General features: G+C 38.6%; 1 protein-coding gene across 6 annotated transcripts; it reads right to left on the minus strand.

Moving 5' to 3' along the window:
• Window positions 1-43: 43 nt before the first annotated feature.
• On the minus strand, window positions 44-27,872 carry LOC131677395 (probable serine/threonine-protein kinase kinX). Of its 6 annotated transcripts, XM_058957191.1 has the most exons (13): window positions 27,750-27,872; window positions 26,717-26,801; window positions 5,864-5,950; window positions 5,419-5,807; window positions 4,476-4,970; window positions 4,278-4,379; window positions 4,057-4,179; window positions 3,396-3,887; window positions 2,953-3,274; window positions 2,712-2,884; window positions 1,664-1,855; window positions 1,343-1,606; window positions 44-1,287 (listed from the first exon to the last, which is right to left on the minus strand). In XM_058957191.1, exons 2-13 carry the CDS (start codon window positions 26,775-26,777, stop codon window positions 877-879), a joined length of 3,111 nt encoding a protein of 1,036 aa, XP_058813174.1. In that variant the 5' UTR covers window positions 26,778-26,801; window positions 27,750-27,872; the 3' UTR covers window positions 44-876. The 6 variants fall into 6 exon arrangements, with proteins under 6 accessions (XP_058813174.1, XP_058813175.1, XP_058813173.1 ...); XM_058957192.1 differs by lacking the exon at window positions 27,750-27,872 and having other exon boundaries at window positions 5,419-5,804; window positions 26,717-27,712; XM_058957190.1 differs by lacking the exon at window positions 27,750-27,872 and having other exon boundaries at window positions 26,717-27,712.
• Between the last annotated feature and the right edge of the window lie 35 nt (window positions 27,873-27,907).

Below are 27,907 nucleotides of genomic sequence, written 5' to 3' on the forward strand. Positions count from 1 at the left end.
AGGGTTTTCGGAGTTCTTTGTAACAATTATGAAAATACGAGTCTATTGTTTGAAATTTGTTTATTTGCCTATTTCTGATTATTGAAACATGACCTTTGTTCAGTTGTTGGATTCGAACAATGCAATCGATCTACTGTCGAGGGCCCATGCACACTCGATTCCATCTGGGTTTTTAAACAGACACGCATAAAAAAGAATTCAACGATGTTTCGATTTCGTTGAAATCACCTGTGTTTTCTGACAGTACAGTAGCTCTATCAAAAGCTGCACCTAAATGCTGACATGTTCCATCTGCGGATCTTCTGTTTAACAAAAAAATGAAAACATTTAGAGTGTTGAATGTTTTTTCACAAGCGCCAATTTCAAAATCCGTTTTACATCACAATCTCTCATTATTCGTGTACTTTAAGGCTATTTCGCTTCCTCTACACAGTATTTTAAAAAGTTTGAATCACTTCGGCCTTCTTTGAAACACAAAATTTGGCAAATGTATTGGCTGTTTCATCGGTACACAGTGCTGAACATTTATTCGCAGATGCGGACATTTCTTGGCTATTTTCAAAAGAAAAATGAAAATCTACTCGGTTATAAACGACACAAATTATAGTTTAGAGCTTGTCTAATGCAATGATTTAAATGACAGGTTTCAATTTATAGAGTTCAATCGTACGCTCAGTTTTATTAACAATTTGCAAGTGTTTGTATATCTGTGTTTAATGCAAACTACATCTAAAATTACGGTTGCATTATAGCAAAACAAGTAGTTGCGGCAAAACAAAAAATCAACGATTACGCTAAAGAAACAGAGTGAGACAGAAAATAACTGGGAAGGGCGTTTGGAGTGAGATCGCACCGCCCGCGTATTTTGTATTGCACTCAACTGCTTGATTTGCCTCGTACGAAATCAGTAGTGGGTGAGGGAACGTTAAGCTTCTCCAAGGCCGCCTCGGACAACTTCTTGTACTTTCCGACCAGTTCGGGCAGATCGTAAGCGATCGCTATATCTAGCTTGTTTATGGGACAACCGCGGAAGTAGGTGCACGTCTCCGATAGTTTCTTGAACTCGTAGAGCGGGTTCAGGTGGAAGAAGTCACGGTACACCTCCGGATCAGGTAGATCATACCGGGAGATGTTTGTCAGCGTGGATAGACCCTCGTAGATGTGATACTGCTGCGGATTGCCGATGATTTGTTCCGAGATGTATTTCTTGTTCGCGAACAGAGTCTTGTGGTTGTAATAGGTCGTTAGGTAACAATCTACCATTTTAGCGTGGTTGCGGACACGTACCTATAGAAAAAGGAGAATTAGTCTGAAATATATCAGGTTGAAAGTGACAACATACAGCGAAACGACGTGCGCTGGCAATTTTGTTTTCAATTCTTTTTTCGATTGCCTGCCCCAGATCGAGCAGTAGGAATCGCTCCTGCGCTTGCAGAAGCCGAATAGGTGCTCCTGTTTCGAAGGGGTTAGACCAGAGAGACACCGTGTACATGACCGGAGGCTGAGCCGATGACATCAGTGGCGAAATGTTCCAAATAAGGGCCCCCTGAACCCTAAGCAGTTCTTCCGGTTTTACCTGGTCAGCTTTGTTGAGAAGAATTCGTGTCTGGGGAAAAAAGCTAAGTTAGTACGACGGTAATGCGCTGCAAAACAAGTTTCCCACCTGGTATTCCCTTCCCTTCAACTGGTCCAGAATGGCTTCAGTTTCTGGGCCTACGTCGAGCTTGGAGGGATCATACACCAGAAAGATGATGTCGGCTCGATCGATGAACCACTGGCAGGCATCGTTAAATGGGAAGTATTGAGAAACCTGCTTGCGGACCTCGAGGATACCAGGAATCTCGACAATGTTGACCTACGGGACAAGGGTAGCAAAAATTAGTACGGTACTTTTAGCATAAATATAAAAGTTGTTATCTGAAACGACAGCACAAGTGTTCTCCCATAAAGCACTATATAGTATTTCGTTAGTATATAAACTCAAAACCTGAGGTGTGCCAAGAGGTACCCCCACAGTCTGCGGGCACACTGTCGATGTCGTTAAGGTTAAGTATGTAAAATTCATTATCTCCTCAAAACAGCGCACACCGAAATACGAAAATAGACCTTCCCGCGGACATCTATTTTGGGAACATGATGATGCTGTTCTCTGCGTCCGCCTCGGTGGCGGTACAAATGTCAGATCTTACCTTTTCAATACGCAACAAAAACAGCTGCTTCTGTCACGTTATTACATTGGACGGTTGGATGAATCCTAACTTAACATTTTCGGCATAAGCATCATGTAATGTGTCTACTGATTTGGATTTGGGTTGAGTATAATAGCACCATTCAGCCAAGATCGGTGTTTATATGAACATGTGCTAATATACAGGTTTGTTTGAAATTTGGTGTGACTCTATTCTCACATTATTTATTTATATCATGAACATACAACGCGTAATTTTTCTTTGACGTAACATTCCACAGTTACGCGAATGTCAACAATTCATTTTTGTTCAATCAAAATTGCATAAATGATTGTCACCAGAAGCTTCCTTCGGCAACTAAGCCTAAGGAAGCTTCTGGCGAGAATAATCCTTTACCATCACATTCAATTCAAACCGGAAATCAGAACCCAAATCTGGTTGACAAAACACTATGTCCAGCATGACTACTGAATACCAAAGAGCCGTCACCACGAGATGCGGCCAGTTTACCCCCACACTCACCCGCTCAAGAAGTTTGTTCGGCAGTTTCTGCCCACGGAGGCGATCGAGCAGCCCTTGACCGAACTTCTGGAGTCCCGAGAAGGTCCAATCAGCCGCTAGTTGGGTACCATCCAACACTTCCGGCTCATCTCCGTGCATGAGAATATTGAAGTAGGCAGGAGATGGCTCGGCTCCTGTAAACAAAAAAACAAAACTTGCGTTATTGGATATTGTATCGACCATTAAAAACGTTGTTACTGACCAGTCCGCACAGAATTTGGGGTGTACTCGTTCTGGGTGAGGTAGTTGAGTATCGTCGATTTGCCCCCGCTCCAGGGACCCATGAACAGAATCAGCGGTTTGGAGAAAATTTCCGGATCTCCGAAGTGACGATTGCTAAGATCGCGGTACTTGTACAGAGTTTCCAGGGGCTTGATGGCGGTATCGTAGATTTTCTTCAGGTCGCGTAGGATAACGTCGGCGACTTTGTTAAGAGCGTTTTCTTTTTCTGCCGCTTCTTCGTTGATGTTAAGCAGCTCGTAAATGTGCGAAGTATCTCTAAGGTTCGACGGGATTTCGTACTCCTAGTGAGACACGAAGAATACAAGTAGATATTGATATAACAAGGGGAAGTAATTGAGACGGTTATTCGACATTATTGAAAAGAGCGTGCTTATGAAAAAGATATAGAATGATTTTCATTACCAGTAGCAGATCTTCCTCCGGAAGTGGTTCGGATTTATCAGCACTTTCCTCTGAGGCGGTGACTTCCTGCTCTACTTCTTCCGAAACTGGTACGGCTTCCTCGGATTGTACTTCTACCTTTACTATAGCTTCTTCGCTAGCTTCCTCACCACCAGTGGTATCAACGTTTTCTGCACTCTCCACGGGGATTTCAACATTTTCCACGACAACTTCTGCTTCTTCAGTGCTCTCTTCCGCATGCTGTTCTTCTTCGGCAGACACAGTCTCTTCAACTACGGCTTCTTCGGAAACTTTCACGACGGATTCCTCTGATTCTTCTTCGACGACTTCTGCACTGACTTCTTCCTCTACTTCCTCGCTAGCTTTAATCGATTCTGCGTCTTCTTCCTGGCTGTTCTCGGTAGTTTCCTCAATCTCAGGGCTGGCCTCAATATCGGCGACTTCTTCTGCAGATGGTTGTTCGTCGTCAGCAGCTTCCACTTGCTCGTCTTCCTATAAAAATATATGTGCAGTGCAAGTTAATCATAACAAGATACCTAGGAACTCGTCCTAGTGATTTTATCATAAATGATTTTGATTCCTTTCCCCGCCAAAACAACCGGCGTAATCTGTCATTTTTCTTCTCTTAATTAATAGTCGGGAATGGGGTTCGGTTCTATACCTCTTCCTCATCGCCATCAACGTCGTTGTCGTCATCGTCAAGGTCGTCGTTGCTGTCATCCCCATCAGCATCTACTGCTTCTTGGCTGTCCATTGAGGGTTCCTCCACATCATCACCGTTTTCCTACACAACATAAAAAATAATCGCTATGCTGAAATCATCCACAACGTTACCATCTTTGCAAACGGTTCAGTTGTCGAATTAAAAACAGCATACGCTACCTCCTCAATACTCTGAGTATCGTCATCATCCTGTTCTGTTTCCTCTTCTACTACTTCCTGACTAGTTGTTTCTTCAAAGTCAGTCTCATCTTCTTCATCTTCCTAGAAACACGTCATGACGAATCATACATAAAACCTAGTTTAGTTAAGCTTCGAATAACAACTCTATAACTGAGCTAGGTTTTTTGCACTGCCTACCTGGTCAACTTCCTCGTCATCAGTCAGTGCGTCGTCATCACCGTTATCACCTTCATTATCTTGCTCGGTGCTCACTTCATCTATTTTTTCTTCTTCATAACCATCGTCTTCTTCGTCGTTACCATCAGCAGCCTCCTCACTACCAACCTGTTCGTCGTCCTCGTGTTCACCATCCTGCTCTTCGTCTTCGTCAGCCGTTTGAGCTTCTTCACTTTCGGTAGCTTGATCCTCATCATCATTCATATCTTCTGTCGCTGCTTGTGCTTCATCATCCTCATCATCCTCGGTATCGGCATCTTCTTCTTGACTCTCCGTTGGTTGCTCTTCTTCGTCATCTCCTTCGTCATCGGCTTCTTGACTTTCAGTTACCTGATCTTCATCTTCGTTATCCTCGTCATCAGCCGTAACCTCTTGGCTGTCGGCTGTCCTTTCATCGGCAGTGTCAGCCTCGGCAGAAACCTCCTCCTCCTCCTCCTGCTCTTCTTCATCTTCTTCCTGAGTGGCAGGTTATGGAGAAAGTTCAATCAGTTGCACGCGGATCCTATAACCCACAGAGTAGCACAACAGTTTCACCGTCACACAATCACAATCAGTCGAGTAGGCCTTGAGCTCACGCGGACATGGTTCATGATTGGATGATACAACTCGGTTTTTGGCGGGGAGTTGGAAGGTAAAGAGATGATGAAAGTATGGGCGAAAGCAAGCGAATGAGCTTTGTTTCTGTTTTATACTGCGATAGAACGCAACCTGGAAACATAATGACTGTAAACGTGATTAGCATTGGAGGCAGATACGAGCACAAATGAATGAATAAATCGGAATAGTAATGGAAACGGTAGCGATAGATGCTAGGCAAACGATCACGGAAACGCAAGGTCTTCGATAGTTTGACGAGCAGCGGTAAAACGTTTTGCTTCCATTGCCGGTGATATTCGCTTGTTACCTCGGCATCTGCATCGGTAGTTTCCTCTTCTACATTCTCCTCCTCTTCAGGCTCTTCTTCTTCAGCATCCTGAGCGCTATCAGTAATTGGTTCATCTTGTTGAATATCCTCTTCTGAAGCTGTGACTTCATCGATTTCTTCCTCCTGTTCTTCCTCTTCGTTTGCCTGGCTAGTATCCTCAGGCTGATCATCGTCGAACAGTGCTTCTTGTACTTCTTCCGAAGGTGTTAACTGTTCTGGCGATTCTGGAACGTCTTCTTCAATACTGGTCTCCTCGGCGGCAGTGTTTTCCTCTTCTTCCTGGCTAGTGACGTCTATCGGTGATTCTGTACTGCTTGGTTCTTCTTCGGTTACAGTTTCTGGTTCTTCTTGACTGGCAGTTGCCTCTGCTAGATAGAAATGGTTAAAAAAGAGTGCGACATTAGTTGAAGTAAAACGATCTCACCACTTTCTCCTTTCAAATCCTGTAAGGCCTTTTCTATGTACGGCCGACATTCGTACTCTGTGGGGGCGTCTGCCTTAACTCGAAGATCTGTTAAAGAAACATGTAAAATAAGTATGAGCGAGCTGACATTGCTATCGGTATCCAAGCTGAAATCAATGAGTGCGATTCGGTAGTTGCAACCTTGCTGGTCAGACTATTTATAGATGTCACCGGCTAGGTTCGGTGCGTAATTTGCGCGCCGCATGGCATCTTGCCAGAGCTGGGCGGCCTCCCACGAGGGTCAGTAAAAGTGCAAAGCGATAGTAATCCACAGCTGGTGCGTCATCGAGCCATGACGTCACATTTCGGATGGATATCGGTTGCCGGTGGTGTAGAAACATACACTGCGCGGTTCACTTCCCCCCCGAGCCGAGAGGAAGTAAATTTAATCTGTTTTAAATTAAGTAAACAATGTGTTTATTTTGGTTTGACTTTGTTTTTATGTATTTACAGGGAACGGAAATGTTTGTATCTACAATGTGCATGATTCTAGGCATTGAAACGATACACAGACGGTCCGTTTGGCTATAGATCGTGAACGATATGCATCTCATAACGCTGATTAACTGGATTCGACGACTTTGAATGAATCAAAACCAGGATATTCCCTAAAAAATTCGAATGTTTTGTAATGTCAGAAGTGGCGATGCAAAACGCCTTCTGCCGAGGAGATTTCAACTGCCGGCCTGCCGATTTCCAATAAAATCGTATATTCAATATAAGATATCAGCGAAAAATAGTAATATTTATATGCATAATTATCCCATGGGACAATTGTGCATAGAATGTCAGTACAGGTATTACCTAATTTAGCTTGTACTTGACCAAAAACGTGATGGGATTCCTCGGGAATATTTTCTTTGTGAGATCGCAAAAAGATGAGGCAAAGAATTGTGTCTCTTAAAAAGAACTGTATAATACTTCCCGACGATGTAGGGTAATATAACATATTATTTTATAAATGAACGCTTTTTCTGGAAAAGGACGATACTAGCAGTGACACCATTCAAATAAAATCAATAGTGAACATTCTCAGATTTGGTTTTACTGTGTATTTAAAACCGATTGCGTTTTTTGCATCATAGATTGCATGTATCAGTGATCGAAACTCAAAACTGCATAAAGTATTCAAAATTATTGAATTGCATTTTGTTTTTACTATATAAATCGACTAAATGATAGTATCGCCTTTTCGGTGATTGTTTACTTTTTCGGTCTCACGTATCACCATTGAAGTATCGCCCTTACGTTTTTTTTACGCCATCGATTTCGTCCGAGTTTTTTTCAATAGCGATCATTCTTACTATTTACAGCTGGTATTAGCTTGATAATCGTCAAACAATATGAAAAAGACAATTTCGCCCCTAAACTGGTAACAAAAAAAGTATCGCCCTGGTGCTTTGCATGGAGCGTGGAGGGCGAAACTTTAAATAAACAAAAATACAGTTTTGCCAGATGCAGGTTTTTTGTAGTTTAAGAAAGCAATGTCGTAGAATCCAAATTTTTAGGTCAATTTGTTGCGTTTCAAAGCCTTTATTCGCATGTATAGAAAATGCCATTTGTTTACATTTAAAAATCGCCCTTTTCACACAAAGCATTAATGTATTTTGTGGATTTGAACCAATTATGGAGGAATTGTTCATCTAGGGCCTATATATAAATATATATGTACAATATATAAAAGTTGGATTTTTGTCGTTGTGTGCTTGCGATTTTTTATGAGAAATTGGGATGTTTTCGTTTCGAAACGGTATATCTTAGGATAAGCGCAAACTATATTGAGATTATTAGTGCTTTTTATGTGAAAACATCTGAGGAACACGATGGAATTGAAATTTTCAAAATTAAAGTATATGTATTGCGAGAAACATGAACTTTAGTTTTTTTTACTAGAAAAATCGCACAGTTGGCAGCACTGCCGCTAAAAACTCATTTTTTCCAGAGATGATTGTATTGAGATGCGCGAAAACTGAAGCCAAAAGCAGAGTGTATGTAAGGAGAGTGAAGACAACTGTCATGATTATCCGTGAGTGATATTCCAAACGAACAAACGACCTGTCAAAATACATTAATTTGACTCGTTTGGAATGACACTGACAAGTAATAATTGTTCCAATTTTGACAGTGTCGTCACTCTCCTTATATGCACTCAGGTCAAAAGTTCCAATCGAACCCAAAACAACGGTTCCAAACGAGCAATGTAATCAAATATAGTGGATTTAGGCAGTAACTCGGGGGGAGTATTGATACTGAAATAAAAAGAAGATTCCATCTTTTTACATTTCTTATAAAAGAAATGTATAGAATTCCCTCAAACTTTCAAGATTTTTTCCGAGGCCCGGAGGGCCGAGTCTTATATACCAATCGACTCAGCTCAACGATTTGGGACAATGTCTGTGTGTGTGTCTGTGTGTGTGTATGTAACGGACAAATTCTCATTCGTGTTTCTCAGCAATGGCTGAGCCGATCTTATCCAAACCAATTTTAAATGAAAGAACTAAAAAACAGTATGAAGGCTATTAATTTGTTTTTGATTCTGATGTTTAGTTTCCAAGATATGAATGTTTGAATGCGTAAAAATGGCGTTTTTTGCAGTTTTTTTAAATTATCTGCCGAAATTGAACAATATAGATTAACAATTTATATGTTTTAGACAGCTTTAACGAATACCTTTCGAACAAGCTATAGATTGTTGAAATCGGACTATTATCAAAAGAGATATTTAACATTAAATGGGGACGAAAGATTTTTATCATTTCCCATTGCCAGAAATATGACCAAAAACATGTAATCTATTATTAACGCCAAAACGGCTTATTTTTGGTCAATAGTATATTCGGAGAATTGATTGAAGGCAATATGCCCTTTCATTTGGTATTGTGCTTTTGCTGATTAATCCCCCTATGAGTGAGATATTTTCACAAATTTTCTTGAAAGTGATTATATCGAAATGATGTCTTCAGCAAATTTGTAGCTCTTACTTTTGCGAATAACTTTACTGAAGACTTCAAATATCTATCTTGAATACTTTAAAAGTTATGGCTTGTTGTTTGTGGATTACTCTTTGTCGCCTATTTATTGTTCAATATAGTAATAATCCATTGAAATAAGCTAAACATTATTTCGATAAAACGAATTTTGTATTTCATTTTACTATCTAAAACCGCTAGAAATAATCACCGAACACTTCCAAGTTGTCTGGAAGGAATTTGATAACTTATCAGTACTAAAATGGTCATTTGTACGAACCTTCTGACTGCAATATTTCTAACTTATAACCATCGGATCGATCTGAAACATATCGGAAAATGATAAGCGAAATAAATAACTCCAAGCAACGGCGTAGGCAAGAGAAGGTTTTGGGGTACACCATACAACCCTCCCCCCCACCACACCCAAAAAAAAAATATTGGATTGGAGTTGAAAATTTATTGATGCTGACTGATTTAATTCAATATTACAATAACAATTATCTGATCCGTAGATTGATAACCTGTTATTGTGAACATCATGAGGACTTTTGATAAATTGTCAGAATGGGGTCTTGATATGTAACTGATCTATTGGTCTTGATTTCACAGTTGTCTAATAGCATCAATATCAAATTCCTGCCTGAAAACATTCCAATAGAAAATTCCAGCGTTCTGTAATCAATCATAGTCCTCAGATTTATTTTCAAATTGAGCTTGTTTTTGTAGAAATGTACTGTAATAAGGGTCTTTATTTAATAGGAAGCGAAGTTAAAATTGATTTAATGTCTATGAAACATAGAACTGCTCACCAAAAAAATGCATAACTTTCAACGTTTGCTTAAAATGTTTTCGCCTTTCTCATTCACTCTAAAATTCGTCAATCTAATCCCGACCGGGAGGGCCGAGTATCATATGCCAATCGACTCAGTTCTTTGAGATCGGAAAATGTCTGTATGTATGTATGTGTATGTATGTGTGTATGTGGAAAAAAATATGACCTCTGTTAATCAGAGATGGCTGGATCGATTTGCACAACGTTGGTCTCAAATGAAAGGTACAACCTTCCCATCGGCTGCAATTGAATTTTTTATTGATTGGACTTCCGGTTCCGGAGTTACGAGTTGAAGAGTGCAATCACACAGCGAATTCCCATATAAACTGAAATGAAAAAAATTCAAAATCAAATTTGTATTTTTGATGCCAAATGACTTTAATATGCATGAAACATTGAGATGTTTGACAAAAATTGACTTCTTTGGACTTTGGTACATTTTTGCCTTTCTCATACAGAAAGGTTATGCAATCACTCCAAAAACCGTCAATCATACCGGCCCGGAGGGAGTATGCAGTGAGGGGTTGCTACTTTAAAATTAAAACTAGTTTAAAATTTCTTAACAAATTGAAAATTTTCGGCAGGACCTGGACCTCCCGGATCTTTCTCCATGATCCGCCACTGGTTTCAAGCGATGTTTCAGTATCACATAGTATCTCAAGATCGTGGCTGTCGATCCATTGTACGTATGTGCATATCGTACTGAACATGTAATATTAATTTCCACCATTGTATTGAACATAACCAGCCATGGAATCGTAGTCTGGACAAATGAGACAAGCACAATTGCACCACTAGGTGGATTAAAACAGGTTTATATTTTGGGAATGCGTCGATTTGAGACGAAAACGTAATATGATTAATAACGAGGATAACACTTTCCGAATGTAGCGAGAAATTCATGAAAAATGACGATTTCCATTCGACTCTAGCAGGTTCTGATCGATTTTGATGAGCATTTGATTTTTGTTGTATGACCAATTATATGTATAGGTCAAATGTTCAAAAACAGTAATTTAAGGTCAAGATAACATCATTTTGAAACCGCCAATTTCGGAGGTTTAGTATCTTCTATGAGTTTTACAAACGTTAAACAGCGCATCATTTGATAAAATAATTTTGACGGTATATCGTCCAAGAAGTATTTATGGTGAATTTTATTCATGAACTCTGTTACTATTTTCTGAAAAATTAATTCTGCATAATTTTAAAACTTCAAAAATCACAGTTTCGGAATTATGCCGTTTGGACAGTAAGATCGATTTTCACCAAACCGAATTTCTGGTTACGCCGCTGATTTCAAGTAAGTAGAAACAAAGTCGTTCTACACTCGTTCAAAAGAAACTTCTTCGAATGCTGAATATCTATTATAACACATTGAAACCCCGATTTTAGCAGCTAAATATGAACATATGTTTGATGGGCTATAGCAGACGAACAAGACTGAATTCGAGTAAATCCTTTCTTGAGCATGTTTTCCTTATCATGAAGATATGCGAAAATAAAAAGTTCATCATAATCAGAAATAGTTATCCGACTACATCAAGAAACGAGAAGAATATTTTAACAGCTTCAGTTTATTATAAAGAAAAAAAAATTGCCCGATTTAGTCAATGTCCCCATTTTGTCAGCCTAAAATACACCATGAGACTGATAAAAATGGGTCTTTATGGTATGTATTATTCACTGTGTTTCACATTAATACGTACATTTCATTTTTGGAGATTTTTTTATTGCATCGAACAACAACAATTTTCAAGTAGTTTATAGACTTCTTCCAAAATTTGGCGAACCTATTCCAATTCGTATACCAATTAATTGGTATACTTAAGGGTTTATATGTTGCAGATAGAGAAAATACTGAAATTTTCAGCTTTTTTCCTACACAATATTACGAAAGCTTATTAAACAATTTTTCCTAATAAGTTTGTGAAAATTATAAACTATTTGAATTTTTTAATAGTTTAATTTTTTATTTAACCGTGATATTTTAATAAATAGTGACCATCGCTTCACAACGTAGTCTATTTTTCATGGCTTGCGGTGAGTGCGATCTCTCGAATTGCTGAACTGAAAATTATGGAATAGAAAAAATTTTTTAGTATTCTTTACAGACCCGCTGGTGCCCTAAGACGATTTCGCTAGATTTTCAGAGCACTGTGCACCCAGTGCATTAACGCAAGTGACGGAAGGTTATCGAAAAGTTTCGTGAAAATGAAAATTCCAGTAATGATGATGATTTTTCCAAACGGTTCGTTTTCGTGAGGTTTTTATTTGTTCTTTGGCATTAGGATTAGCGATAATAATTCAAATCAAGGATACTACTGGGAAGTCACCTTTAGAAAAAGTCGACGTCGAAGTAAAATTTGGAACTATGCACGCATGCACTTCAGAGATAGCGTGATATCAGGAGCTGCGATTTCATTTCAACACTTTTTTGTGAAAAGGGCGATACTTACAAATGTAAACATAGGACTTTTTTCATATATGCAACTGCGGGCTTTGAAACGCAACAAATTAACCTAAAAATTTTGATTCTACGATATTGCTTTCTTAAACTACAGCAAAAAATACAACGGGCGAAACTGTATTTTGTTTGTTTATTTAAAGTTTCGCCCTCGACGCTCCATGCAAACAAACAGGGCGATACTTTTTTTGCTAGCCGTTTAGAGGCGAAACTGTTATTTTCGTATGTTTTTTAGGATTATCAAGCTGATACCAGCTGTAAATAGTAACAATGTCGCTATTGAAAAAACACGGACGAAATCGGTGGTGAAGAACGGTAGTTATTGTAAAAAAACGTAAGGGCGATACTTCAATGCTGATAGGTGGGACCGAAAAAGTAAACAATCGCCAAAGGGGCGATACTATCATTTTGTCAATTTCAATAGCAAAAACAAATTTTAATTTAATAATTTCAAATACTTTATGAAGTTTTGGGTTTCGATCACTGAATCATGGAATCTAGGATGTAAAAAAACACAATAGTTCTTAAATAGGAAATAAAACCAAGTCTGGAAATATTCACTGTTGATTTTCTTTGAATGGTATCACTGCTAGTATCACCCTTTTCAAAAAAAAGCGTTGATTTCTTAGTTCTCAGTCACGTTGGAAATTTGAGTAAAGTATAAACTTCAAATCGATTCAAAAAAAAAAATTAGATTTTTTTGGCTCAGTACAATATATAACCCCTTTAGGAAAATTCAGTTTTCCCACCACAATATACATATTTTATTAACAATAATTCGTAATTCGTTGGTATGTCTATTTTATGGGCCATTTTTTCGCTTTCCCATTGATTTGGTTTGAGATTTCTAGCACTGATGTTGTCCTATGCTGATTTGAGCGATTTTCTGAGTCCTGCCACTATCCCATGTAGTATATGTTATCAAAAACACCGCGAAGTATCAAGTTCTAAATGTTCTCAAACGATATAATATCCGAAGAGAGTGATAAGAGTTATAAGAAATGTCTCATCACACTGTTAGGTGGATTAAACACGTTTTTTTTTTAATAACGTCGCGCGTTCAGATTCTCAATAACCCATATATAAAATAATAGTTTGATCATATTAGGGAGAGTACCGCCTTATTGCACTGATTACTCAGTCAATGTATTTCTCTATTGCTGCTCATCGATGTATCTGCCAATGCATACCATTCCGAATTGTTTATTAAATTTTAAACGAATCGATGTTCGGAATAATACTGCAGTTTTACTGTAGAACTGTAATCAAATTCGTGACCAGCGAATGACCACCACTGTAAAGAGGGGTCATTTCGCTGTCGGCTGCATTAAGAATATTTTTACAACATGGAGAAAAACTGCCAAGAATCTTATAGGAGGATCAGAAATTTTAAACCTCCGTTTAGCCTTATTTAATAACGGCAGAATTCCGACATATTCATTCATCCATCCAGAAGGTCATAATCTACTACCCAAATTTGTAGAAGGGAACAGTGTCCTAAATGCTATATGTACCCCGAAGTATTCCGAACAGAAGTCATAAAACTGTCGTTGTTGTACAAAATACAACGCGTGAGTGTCTGTGTTACAAAACTTGGCGTGAATACCGAAGGGTTAAAGTTGTAAATATCCGATCCACGATGTCACCGAATTTTCATAGTTCACACCATAGAGTCGTTTCTCCCTGCTGAAAAACGCAAGGTTTTCGATGTCCCGATGTCTCTTTATTTGAACTCAAATTTCCAACATATGCTGGATGCAATTGTTTGCAGTCCAATATCATCACTTGTTGAAGTCAACTACGTGATTCGGAAGATCCGCGCAAATGAAACTCAAATCAGAAACAACGCCATTGATTTCGTCTTCATGTGCAGGTACTTCTTTGGTACTTTTTGATATTTTGGTCGCGGATGGATATCATTGCGCCAGGGTTCGTGAAATCTTCGACAGAGCGACAAATGATAAATATAACCTGAAAATTGTGAAATACACGTGTTTGAGTGAAACGAAAACTCTAGTCGAGGGCCCCTATTTTCGTCTTATCATTTCAGCAAATGCGTTACACAAAGATGGCAGGTGCTGCTTTAACCTACTTTTTCGCATGGCTTTGGCGATGATAGGAATTTTATCTGAACGGCGTCATCTGGGACCCCTTGTTTTTTGAGGTTCGAAAATAGTTTTTTTTTTTCAAATATTCTTACACAATAGTAACCGATATGAGATACTTCTTTATTGGAAAAGAGAATTTTGGTCTGTATTTCAGCTGAGTGGCTCATCTGTACAACGCAGCAAGTGGTTCTCCACAGAGAACGAAAATCTTCAATTAAAGCAACAAACCGTCCGTATTAGAACAGACAAAAGTCCACTAATGTTCGATTTGTTAATCTATTTATTTACATTGTGATTATATGAAACACCAGCGGTTCGGCCAACCTGACACATTGTACCAAATAAGCGAAACTAAAGGATTACAACAACAACAACCATTTCGAGCAGTATTGGACTCAGATGACATCTTTATAACTATTCATTGGAAGAAACTTTTATAATCCGAAAAGGATGAGAATGGCTTTAAGGCTCAACCTCTATAATCGAAAAAAATCTGTTTTTAGCAGTTAAAAAGAGTTTAAAAGTCCCCTGTACCACAAACAATTCTGAAAAAAAACTTCAGCGACTTGTTTTTGCTGATTAGGAGCACCGGAAAGGAAAACAATCCGTTTAAAACTGCGTAAACGCTAGGAATAATTAGATCAGATGAACGTAGGCTGTTTTTGAAATGGTTGCCTATACCAGGTCTGCGGGGTTTATGAACGGCCCCCTTGGCCAAATGAAATTAATGTTCGCATCGATTGTGTTACTTTTTTCTCCCAAAGAATTGAAAAAGAATAACATCTCACATTCCTAGCTATTTGGTGACGAATGCGCTCATCCGTGTTACGATGGCAATTTTCGTTTTCGTTCGTGAAAAATAGCTGGGGTGGATGATCCTTTTATCATCCAAAATATTTTATTGATTACTCGACCTGCAATCAAATGGTACTTAAATTCTCGTCAATACCATTTTTTTCATTCCTAAGGTAAAAATGGTAATAAAGATGTCTTAAAAAATATTATATTTTGTGCATCCATTTTGAGCCAATGCGTAAAACATAGCATAGCAGAGCTGGGCTCACATAAATATTGCACACTTTCCACTAACCTCTAACTCCACACATTCAAAGCGCGATTGAACTAACCAGTCTGCGAGGAGAATTTATTGGAATTCTTAAAAATGTTAAGTGCGCAGTGCCGTCCGAATCCAGTTTTAGTACCACAATCTATACTCGCTTAAATTACATTATTACATACCCGTAGGTACAGTCTTGATTCGCTTATTGGACCACCACCTCTTGTTTCTCACCCGGAAAACAAGGGAACGCTCAAACTTAATGGGATAATGTTTGGTTTAAGGAATATTCCACCATTTTCGGGTGATATTCGACTACCCTCTTCAATTTTTCGTTGGATAAGGAAACATGCACAGATTCTAAATAATATCTATTGCTAGAAAATGAAAGTCCACCGCGTAGATAAATATCAGGGCTAAGATAAACAAGGGTACTTCTACCTTATATACAATTTAACATTTTGATCTAATCTCAGTCAAGCGGAGGTCGAAAAAGCAAAGCAGGAATCGCGTTACGAAAACGACCAGAATCTAACGTCACCATCCTTCTTTCATATGTCTGAGCAGGATGGGAGCAGACAGCTACATTGAGTAGATGAAAATAGACTAAACCATGAACGTCCTACGTTACTGGTAGCAACCAGCAGACGGCGATAGACGGTTTTAAATCTATGTCAAGAGCATCGTCGTGTAATATTCAATCGGTAATTCCTGCCTCTCCGCTATACCTGCCCAAATGGGTGACTATAGTGGTGTGAGGGTGGTGACCAAGTCCCGGCAGAGTCGGTGGGTGGCGCTTTTCCGTTCGGTGATGTCTAGGCAAACAGAAGACAACCGGCTCCCTATTCTTTTCTTTACGACCCCGGTGTAAAATGTGAGAATATCAAGTGATATTTGTTGCAAGATACGGTTTAAATGCCAATGTTGCAGGCTTCATAGGGTGTGGAGACTATTTTCGCCCTATTTCTATTACCGCCCTACCCATTTGAAGCCGTTAGTTAGAGCAGCGTCTGCCATCTTTGTTCAACGCATTGGCCCATATGGTAGTGCGAAAATAGGAGCATTCGATTCGAGTTTTCGTGGCGCTCAAAGAGAATTATTTCCCCATTCTCAGGACATTTTTGGTATTAAATTGGTTCTTGGGAACGAAGCAAGGATACTGATGCCAATTTATGTGCATTTCATCGATTGTAGACTGCGTAATTAATAGAATAGTGTGGCACCCTCCCTAATGGAGCGAAAATTAAGTCTTTACCCTATGTTTCCTTTTCGAACAACAGAGGCACAATTTAAGAAAAGCTGCGTTTACAAATTTAATTTTTAATGGAATTCATATTTCAGTGAATACCTACATTTTTTCAACTTCATCTACCTGCAGCAAAAAAGATTTGTAGGTTCAATAAAAATATGGATTAATTTCAATAAATTGGTAAGGAGACAATAAACTTATTTATTGAATTCATTAAAATTTATTCACCGCTTCAATAAAAAATACCGTTCCGTTATTTATTAATTCTTTTATTTGAAAGAAAGTTATTGAAACAAAATATTTTTCTTGAAAGCAAAAATTTATTAATTTGTTGTTGCTCTAATAAAAAAATATTTTCAAAGTTAGTTTGTTGGGTAAAATGATAAACAATAACTGATTGGATTCAGTAACACATACTTTTGGTTTAAATTTGTTATTTTTTCTGCGTGTGCACCTTCATTTCAACTGATGTCAAGGTCCAAAAATAAACAACCAGCAACACATTCACAGCCTATTAACCCATTATGTCCTAGCGTATGAAATTTCATACGCAAAAACAACACATTTCTCTTCTAAATTACTAATTCTTGTTTCGGATTGTAAACGAAAGGTCATGAGAGGTGTGAAAGATGTGGCTCAGTGCGAAAAAATGGAAGAAATTGGTGAAACAATTGCGAAAATTCTTCTGGTAGTTCAAGGTATGAAATTTCATACGCTAGGCTGAACCGATATATTTTTTCCTAAGGCGAAATAATTTCCTCTTTAGGACCAGGAGGCGATTCACAACATTCTCGCTGATTTTAACGTTGAATCAGTGCATTCCAGGCTAACGAATGCTTAATACGTAGCAAATCATACCTGATACCACCCAGAATATTTTTTATGTAAATTCTCGTAAGAAAATGTTCTTTTTCTTAAAATAATTACAAAATTTGAGGGAAAGATGGTTTGATGCAACGAACCAATCATGAGACGAAACGACTCGAGAGAGGAGAGAAGTGTTAAAATCATTCAAAAAAGCTGCTAAATGAATGATCTCGCAAGGTTGAAGATATTATTCGATTTTATGTTAAATATAAAGATTTTAGCCGAATTTTCATGATTTTTTGATACCCTATCAGCCCAGCGTATGAAATTTCATACGTTAGTTTTTTTCGCAACAAAACGTTCCAAAGTGGATATTTTATTTTTCCCAAACTTAATTCGGCATAATATGAGGGCTCACGAAGTATTTTATAAATTACCAAAGGTGTTAATATAGCTGGGTTATAATGGGTTAACATCACAATCTCATGCCAATGTTTGTCATGCCAATCGATTGGGTCGCTTTGACAATGTCAAAATGACATAAAATCACGAGGATTACTTTCAATGTCAACATTAAAGATAAAACAAATTTTAGCTGTTCTCATTCGGTTATACCAGAATCAATTGCCTACACGCTCATTCTAAACTACTCAAAATTTGAGTTCAGAGCACTCAATTTGAAACATAGACGCAATATGTCAAAAAATGAGTTTTAATATGAGTAGAGTTAACTCAGCTGGTGAGTAACCATTCAATTTTTAAATCTTTGAGTGAAAAAATTACTTATCCTCAAGAAAAAGTGCGAGGAGTTCGACATCGTCTAAAACTTTAATAAAATATCAAGCCACGGACCTAGTAACTGTAGAGTCGAAGCAGAACATTCAGAAAACTAAAAGGTAGGTTTCTCTGAGTTTTGTTTTTATTCTAATCTAACTTCTATTCGTGTTTTTATTGTTTCTGCTAGTTCTACAATGTACCGATTGGTATAAAAGAGATGTGAAGAAACGTCGTCGGATTATATTTCCAGACATCGCTAGCGTCTGGATGAACAGGTAAAGGATACTTGAAGTATCGGTGAGATTCTTTGTAATCATATTAAAAATACTGAATGATTATTTTTCAAATTTGCTTTTTGAGTAAAATGTACTCACATTTGACATTTGCATCCAAAACTCAAAACTGAGTAAACGAGGCGAACTCAGTTTTTGACCATGTGCAGTTTTTATGAAATTGAGTGGCTAGCCACTCAAATTTGAGTTACTATCAATGAGCGTGTAGGGTTTTCAATTTGTTACATATATTTACATGATATTAGTGTTGGATACGATTACACGCCACTGTCGTAGAGTACACGCACACCTTTTGTATAATTCACGCTCACTCGTGAATACCAAATCGACAAAGCAGCTGGTTAAATAAGATTAGGATTCAATCAAATCTTTTTCTGTTAGGGACGCAGTAGTACAGTCGTGATTCGCTGGTTTAAAACTAGTAGTACCACCGCTAGTTGGACCATTGTCCAACTAAAATGCAACTGTATGTCAATCACACTGACTACAGTTAAAGATGTGAGCAGATCCAGTTACACTACCTATATTCACTTTGGTTAGTTTTTTTACATATGTCAGTTGTTCTAAAGAGACTAGAATAACAAAGAGGCACAGTGTTCCGTTTGGAATTCCAATTCAGCTGTAGCTGAATTCGAATTCCAAACGGAAAATGTCGTCTCTTTGCTATTCTAGTCACTTTGTCGTTCCAACTAGCGGCTCAAATTCGTTAGTTGGCGATAGGGGGTGATCCAACAAACGAATCACTACAGTACTTTTCTGGTTTAGAAATTCATACATTCGAAAAATAGGAGATTCGCTAAATAGATTTTAATTTGGAAAAATCCATCTTTTTGTAGGCATCGATAGCGGGTGTCTTCACGCGCATGAATATGAGCATTTCAGTTTTCAAAATTCAACTATTTTTCTCTAAATCTTAAACTAGTACGTAGATAAACTATTTACATGCTCGTTCACCATCTTTACCGGGAAGCTATGTTTTGTCCCACACAGCATGATAGCGTACATTTACGATTTGCTATCTGTTTGCATTCTTAAGTTTCATATGCAAACTAGCGTAGATCGGAATGAGGCAACCTAATATCCGTTTTCGTCACATGACTATAGAATACGTTATTGTTCTAAAATGAAAAATCCGCAGGTTGTGCAATACGGAACTGAATGGATAATTAAAGGAAGGTTGAGATAGTATACAAACTCTGGCACATGTCTCCCACTATTAATATAACAACATAACAAAACAGACAGTTTGTTTATTTTTTGACATGATTATTTTTACGTTTTGGTTGGATGGTTAGTGAAATTCTTAGCATTTTACAAACAGGTCAAATATTTGAAATTGCATTTAGGCGCATTCTTTTTTTTGCCATGAGGATGGTTTGGCAAAATTTGGATTCAAGAAAAGAAAGTTAAAAATACATTATACCATAGATTATTGCATCGGTATCCAATAGTATGCAAGTAGACAAACATTCTGGTTCGTTAATTTTAGAATCTAGCTGCTACATGAAAATATGTGAGTTGCAGGCGCCTTTGCAAATATGCTCCTTAAACGTAACCGAGCTGTGATATCTTATGTTGTATACACTAGGCTGGCAGTTATTTTTGCGCTGATAGAATTTTGTTGAATGTCGGTCATAAAATATAACAAAGCATTGGAAAAATGTTCAAAATTAGAACGAAATCGAATCATCTTAAAATCTCCACAGTGCTCGAACATATTTGAAACTTGGTAGAATTCATGAATTCCATTATTACACATTTAATACTATTGTCAATACCTGAGATTACTAAATGTAGAAAATCTATTGATAAAACATCTAACTGAAGCGCAGTTTTAATTACTAGGTTTGCTGAGGTTATGAGTAGTAAATCCGGCGGTAATATACCCAGTAAAAGCTCCGTACGATACACTAAATATTGAAATTCGATCATCATAGTATAGCGCATCCTACAAATATTCAGCCTTGTTTGCAGTTACGGCGAATGTGGTTCGATCGAATCTGACGCCCGTTTCATTTTGCTGGCGTTATTGAGAAAGCAAATTACTTTCGTACGAAGAAGCGATCCGTCATAGTGCAGAATAAGGTTGATTAAGAAAAATATCATGCGCCACAAAATATGGGCCCCAACAGTCTGATTGTGCATCAACGTGCTTTTCATTCGACTAGCAAAAGACGAATGAAGCACAAAATATATGTGGGTTTTGTTTAACTTCCCAATATTCGATTAAGGGTACTGCCTATTGACGGCTCTACCTGAAACAGACTGGTAAATTTCACGATTAGAGACATTGATAACTCTGCCCGAGACAAGCTGCAGCTTTCGACTTTGTTATTATTTTTAGTTTTTTCGTGTTTCCGGCGTCCGCTTTCTCTCCCTAGGCCGTATCCACGACGCCTGTGGTAGGTGGAGTCCGGTTGCTAACCGACTCCACAGTTCAAGAAATTGACACTTTCCAGGGGTGGGTTAAAGTGAATTTAATCGCGTCAGTCTGCCGTGTTTTTCATTTCTGGTTGCATTGGTGTCACACCACAGAGAACAGACGTCCATCTTCAGCATTCAACTTGTGTAAAATCTCTAACGGTTTCGAAGGTAGTTGGGATATCCAAACCAGGTGCGCTACTGTCGTCATGTTTTTGCCTTTCTCAATAGAAAGGTATTTCAATTGCTCTGAAACCGACTTTTTAACGGAGGCCCGGAGGGCCGAGTGATATATACCATTCGATTCAGTTCGTCGAGTTCGGCAAATGTCTGTGTGTGTATGTATGTGTGTGTATGTGTGTGTGTGTGTATGTGACCAAAAATGTCACTCATTTTTCTCAGAGATGGCTGAACCGATTTTGACAAACTTAGTCTCAAATGAAAGGTGCAACGTTCCCATAGGCTGCTATTGAATTTCTAATGGATCCGACATCCGGTTCCGGAATTACAGGGTGATAAGTACGAACACGCAGAAAATGTCGATTTTAATAAATTCTGCAATGAATGTATAAAGGTGAAAATTTTTCCAAAATATGACCACAACTGCTTCGATTTGTAGTATTAGGTCACTAACATCCATTCAAAGTCTATTTGGCCACATTGGCCACCATCATCGGTTCCGGAAGCCCCGGCGGAAGTGTTTAAATTCAGAATAACAGTCACATCGGTTTCTCGAAGATGGCTAGACCGATTCGACTAAACTTGGCCTCAAATGAAAGGTATTGCGTCCCCGTAAATGGCTATTTAATTTCATCCCGATCCGACTTCCGGTTCCGGAGTTACAGGTTGTGGCGTGCGATCACATAGCAAATTGTGATTCAAACCGATACTCCGATGAAAACAAAAAAGGTAAAAATTTCGCTAAAATGTCTCTCAAACAACTTAAATTTGCTGTTCTAGGTCACCGACGGCCAACCAAACTTTCGTTGACTACATTGACCACCATAGACGGTTCCGGAAGTGCCCGGGAAAAGCGGCCATCTTTCAAAATTTACGAACTCACATCATTTACGAACTCACAAAATTTACGAACTCACCATTTCCGGGAATGGTTTGGCCGATGTTCACAAACTTTGTCCCAAATGATATAATATCCCCACAGATGTCTATAAAATTTCGTACGGATCGCTTATATGGGTCCGGAAATATAGACTAAATCGTCCGGTCACATATGAAATTCACATATAAGCCGGAACTCAATTTTTTTTTCAAAGGGGGGGACCCCATGAAATTTCGGAAATCGAATTCGCATTTTTGATGCCAAACACCTTTAAAATGCATGAAACGTCGAGATTTTATGTTATCTCGAAATTTTTTTTATAAAGATCGACTTTTTGGGACTTTGCCGATTTCGCACCTTTTTTCAGTTCAATATTACCGTGGCTGTTTTTTACTTTTTCAAAATTTTAGAACTCGAATAATGATTTATTTTCCTGTATATAGTTGTCATGTATAATAATAAAATGTAATACACTCAAGTTTTTTTTACGCGGTTTTTTTTTGCGCGGTATTTTTTTACGCGGTTTTTTTTACGCGGATTTTGAAATTTACGCGGTTTTCATTTACGCGGATTTTGAAATTTACGCGGTTTTCATTTACGCGGATTTTGAAATTTACGCGGTTTTCATTTACGCGGTTTTTGAAATTTACGCGGTTTTCATTTACGCGGATTTTGGAATTTACGCGGTATCCATCAATGAGGTTCCCTTTATCGCGGATTCTTAAATTTAAGTGGTCTTCATTTACGCGGATTTTGAAATTTACGCGGTTTTCATTTACGCGGATTTTGAAATTTACGCGGATTTTGAAATTTACGCGGTTTTCATTTACGCGGATTTTGAAATTTACGCGGTTTTCATTTACGCGGATTTTGAAATTTACGCGGTTTTCATTTACGCGGTTTTCATTTACGCGGCTCGTATCCCCCGCGTAAAAAAAACCTGAGTGTATATGCATTTAAAAGTTTTTAATGAATATGAACAACGCACACATTCTCGTGATTCATGAATGAGAAAGGCACAATTGCAGCGCTAGGTGGATTAAAATAGGTTTTTTGTGGCTGAGTTCGACAGAATTGACAGCGGTTACTCCTCTACCAGTCAAACTAGTCCGGGACCGGTTCGGACTTCCAGCATGAATTCCAGCTCAAATGCAACAACCGATAGAGTCGGAATCGGTTGTTTTCTTTGAGCAAGATTCCATACTGAATCCATTCAGGATTTCGAACCCGTTCCGGAATGGATTTGACGGATAGTTGGGATAGGTTGGTGTGGCGGCGCTAGTGTTTATCGTATAAGAATTCAAATGTTTACACACATTTTTTAAATATTTTTGTTCGATCATGGATGTCTGTAATCTGTGTTCACACTGCAATGCAGTAGAAAAACCTAAAAGAAGAGAAGACTATTGCGAACTAACTTAATCCAGTCCTTAATATTGAACCAGCTCCTGATTGGTCGATTTATCAATCAAGAGCGTTCATGATGTTTACAAAAGGTTTCAATAACGGTGCTGCTGGATTCTAGATACTTTTCCTGCACATCAACATTTCATGCAAATTGAAGGAATGGCAGCACTGCTGAATCACTCAGACGTGTCTTTGTGTTCGACTCAATATTTTTCAAAGATTTCCAGTGCTAAATAGTTTGCTCGTTTCTCATGTTGAGTTGCGTGTAAATTCGTTAAAATTTTACGAGCAAGGTGAGATTTTGCGAAGTGATTTTATCGTCACATTCTAATAACCTTGTCATGCACGTGCGTGAATCTAGCCGTCAAAAATACGCCCGTTCGTTTCGCGTAGCGCCATCTGAAAATGACTAGATGATGCAACGACTTCACTGATAGATAATGGAGAATTCCTGCACCCTAATTAATTTAGAGCAAGTTGCTGGTGAGATTGTTTTATGTTATTTTTTCAATGTTTATATATTTTATCAAAATATTTTTCTTATTGTAAATACGTGCCAGATTAAAAAATATTATTTTTAATTCTGGAAGTGCGAATACATTGCAAATATCCAATTGATACGCGAATGTTTTCGCGCGGTGTTTATTGTATATGCAGGCGATATCAGACTGTACCTGTATGAGCAGGCATTCTTGAAATGGGTCGTTGGAGGTACAGTAGAGCTATCGCCTGTCATCTTCAGAACTAAGCATGTGTACATTGGATAATACCAAATATATCATAAAATAAACGACTGACAGGTTTCTTCCACAAAAGCACTACCGATCAGTGGGAGATGGATTGTATACATACGCACATAACTTTACCATAAACTGATTATCTGGCTAGGAATTTGCAGCTGCAGACTCAAAACCAAGCTTTTTGTCCCTAAAAAACGATGGACACAAAGCTCTATGGCCAAGAGTGTTTGGAGAAATGTACACCACCTTTCACTATTGCACACAAAGCCCCAATGAAGTTCTGGCTAAATTTGGCAAGCCACTATATCGGGCACCCAGTCACCAAATTTTCTGGCAGAGACCGTTTTGCTAGATCTCTGTCAGGCTTGGTTTGGCAGCCCTTTCAGATTTCTGCGCGCATCCTGTCGAGTTTGTTGAACTAGGGCGAACTCGGTTTCGCTCGCGTTTTCTGGCAAATTTTGACAGGTACCGAGCAAAACCCTGGCATAACTCGGAAATAAACCTGGCACGAATCGAGCAAAACATCTGACAAAGATGTGGCAGGTAGCGTCAGAAATCCTGGCCGTACATTCCTGGCTGGATTTTGGCTGAAAGTGAGCAGCATCGGCTAGTTTAATCGCTACTGTCAGAAACGGTTGTTGCATTTGAACGAATTCTTTGCCAGAATTCTCGCAGAAATCGCGCAAAATGCAGGCAGAAACTCTCCCAGAATCAATTTCGCTTTGCTCAACTTTTGATAACTTTCTGCTTACCACGGTGACTGGGCAGGTGCTACAGTGGTACCGTGACAATAAAGTGAACTTCTTCCAGAGGGATATTAATCCACCCAACCGCCTGCAATTTCGCCTAGCCGAAAACTATTATGGACAATTATCAAGCTGAAGTTAACAAAAATTGCAGGGCGACTCGGAACGCTGTGCAAATATCTTTATGTTGGAACAAAATGGCATTAAGGTTGACAGGCCAGCTGTCGGGTTTTCGAAGTGAGTGTGCTGGACTAATTTTCTGTTATCGTCTTCCATCTTGCACATTTTTTTTAAGAAAGCACATTACGAAGCATTCTCCACTGAATCACGTGTTTTTTTTTAATTTAGGCATATCGCTGTCACAATGTTCTAAACCCGGCCACTAGATGCGCTACCACTAAGAAAATAATCTGTCCGAATTCTAAGTGAAACTGTCTATGAATGAGTCGCGAAGGGTACGCTTGTAAGTAACTTTATCGATCAAAATCGTAAGAAATGGCCAATGATTAAAAAGTTTCTTTCAGAATTACCTTGATCTGAAAAAAAAATTAAATATGTTTAGATTGGATTTAGGTAAAATTAAGGATGCTTCCTAAAATCATCTAAACTACCCACACTACTTTTACAGTAAACGCAAGTTACGGCGGGTCAATTTGCCGAGTGCTCGGCTGTTCAAATCTCGGCAAAAGTTGCAAAAAAGCTGAGATATAGCAGATCAAATTGATCATTTAACGCCATGACTAACCTTCTAAACATTCAATATTAGGTCGAAATGGCATCTCGTTATTAGGCAATCTATGTGACGTTTGTTTGACAATTTTGTGGTGGGTTTTGTCAACAAGTCTACTTCTGCGAACAGAAAATCTCGTCCGACAAACATGTTTCGTTTGTCCGATTCGTTTGATGTTGGATCGATTCAACGATATTGTCGGACGTCGCACCTACCGCTGTAACGTCAGAAGAAATAATCAGCTGATCAGAAACGTCTCGTGGATTGCCTAATTGAAATCCATCTGAAACACTTAACTAGAAAGTAAACCAAACCAAGTAATATTAAAACTAGAAACAACTTCGACAGTGTATCGCCAAAAAAATTGATCCTAAATGTTTACACATCATGGCTCTGTGAAGTACAAATTTTTCGAGGATTTCAATCTGTAGAGAGATTCTCTTGGAAAATTCTAGATTGATCCTGTTCAATCTACTGAATCACACCTTTGAATAATTTTACATAACCTTTGAATGCTGTACCCTTTAGATCTATTTTCGACCAGATTGGCTGTAATGATCGGAATAGTCACTAATTTTGTATGTAAAATGCGATCTCATTTAAAGGCGATTCAAATTATTTGTTTATTATTTAGACACAACTAACATTTTTTTTACTGTGCTCTTAAATTTTTCTCCAATAGAAAACTTTTTTCATTTCAAAATTGACGTTACCGGCACGGTATCAGATCTTGCCGCCTTCCCATCTGTCTAACACTGACTGCACTGACAGCTCTTGATGTAAGGGTTAAAAATAATCCACCAACCTTACCTCGCAGTTATTAGTGAAACTCTCACATTACGTATTTTTCGTGCTTGTTCTGTCTGATGATCTCGTTTCAAAAATCCGCCATTGCATAACACTTATTATATAAGCGGTTTGATTTTCATATTTTCACTGCCATCACCATCTTGCCTATTCGTGATAACCGACGTCGCCCAACTCACCATCGGGACGATCCAGTTGAATCTGTTCCACTTGAACGAAGGAAAATCCCAATTGCCGTTTGCAATAGCATTGATGCACCTCGGCATTCACTTTATATCGAATCGTACTCAGTGATTGGAAATCGCAAAAAAAGAGAAAATAACTTGCCGCAGTAAACCTACCATTCACTGACAAGGTGAACAGGGCGAGTCCCAGAAGGACCCACACCGATAACCGCGCCATGCTGGAACTGGGGTCGGATTTTTCCTATTTCGTTTTGTCGTGAAGAAATTGAACGAAAATCAGTATTTTCATTGAGTACCCGTGTCGCACTGAATATTCTTCGGCTGAAAATCTCACTCTCCACAACACACCCAGAAGTTCAAAAAAAAAGCCACAGCACTCAATCTTTTGAATTTTCTGTCGTTTTCTTCTTTTTATTTTCGTACTGTCGTTTCGTTGGTTTTCCTTTTGCAATCCAATAATAAAACGAAAAACTCTACCCTATCCGTCACTATCACATTAGCGCTTGAAATTCCGTTAAAAATAATCAGTCTGTTAGTAGGTTGCGTAGCAGAATCGGATCAGACTGAACTGCAAATTTCACTCTTCCTTTTGTGAGAAAATGTTAGTCACTATCGAATGGTGAAGCTGTGGAAACTCCTGCACGACCTCCACCTGGCTGGCAAGTTCGGCAGGTTGTTTGCGTGAATGCGACTCAGTGGCCTATGTACGGAGGTGGATCAGTCTGTAACTCTCGCAGCCGCGATCACTCGGAGAGCGTGAGAAAAATGTTCTGCTGCCGCAGATTTGTAATTTTTCCTAGGAAAATGCGAATATTAGCTCCGTATGTCCAAGATGGCACACAGTCCAAGTTTTGCAGAATCGAGAGAATATGGTTATTTTTAAATTCACACATCACCCGTTGCCTTCGCCAACATGTTTTCATGCAGCGGTGCGCTGTATCGTCGTCAGAAGATGAAGGAAAATTCGAGGGGTTGTTGATGAATGATGCTCCAAAAACCAAAGCGAAATAATCACGCATGTAGGAGTAGTCTGCTGACGTAGTGGCGAGGTTTGTTTCCTCAGCTGTGATTTGAAATAGAACTCAGATTGAACACATGCTTTCAAACTCTAATCACATGCGAAAGGATATGATTTCTTCTTCTATAGAAGCAAGCGGATACAAATATAAACACACACGCAGCAACTCACGCGACACTTTGGCGAAAGAACCGCGCAACGATCTATCCCGGTCTAAGCCCAAAATCAAACAGAACACACCGTACGGAAGATTTGCGCTTCTAATGGCCGCGAAAATATCTATGTCGACTGCCGCCAACGACGGTGAGCGATGGCCCAATCAAGTGGTT

This window comes from Topomyia yanbarensis, chromosome 1 (genome assembly GCF_030247195.1).
Source record: "Topomyia yanbarensis strain Yona2022 chromosome 1, ASM3024719v1, whole genome shotgun sequence".
NCBI lineage: Eukaryota > Metazoa > Arthropoda > Insecta > Diptera > Culicidae > Topomyia > Topomyia yanbarensis.

Excerpts from the sequence above, each read along its gene's own strand:
- LOC131677395 (XM_058957191.1), bottom strand. The coding sequence starts at position 26,777 with ATGGCGCGGTTATCGGTGTGGGTCCTTCTGGGACTCGCCCTGTTCACC. Across the intron at positions 4,380-4,475 it reads ATGACGAGGAAGTTGACCAG|GAAGATGAAGAAGATGAGAC; the intron begins GTAGGCAGTGCA and ends ACGTGTTTCTAG. Across the intron at positions 3,888-4,056 it reads TTGATGGCGATGAGGAAGAG|GAAGACGAGCAAGTGGAAGC; the intron begins GTATAGAACCGA and ends ATATTTTTATAG.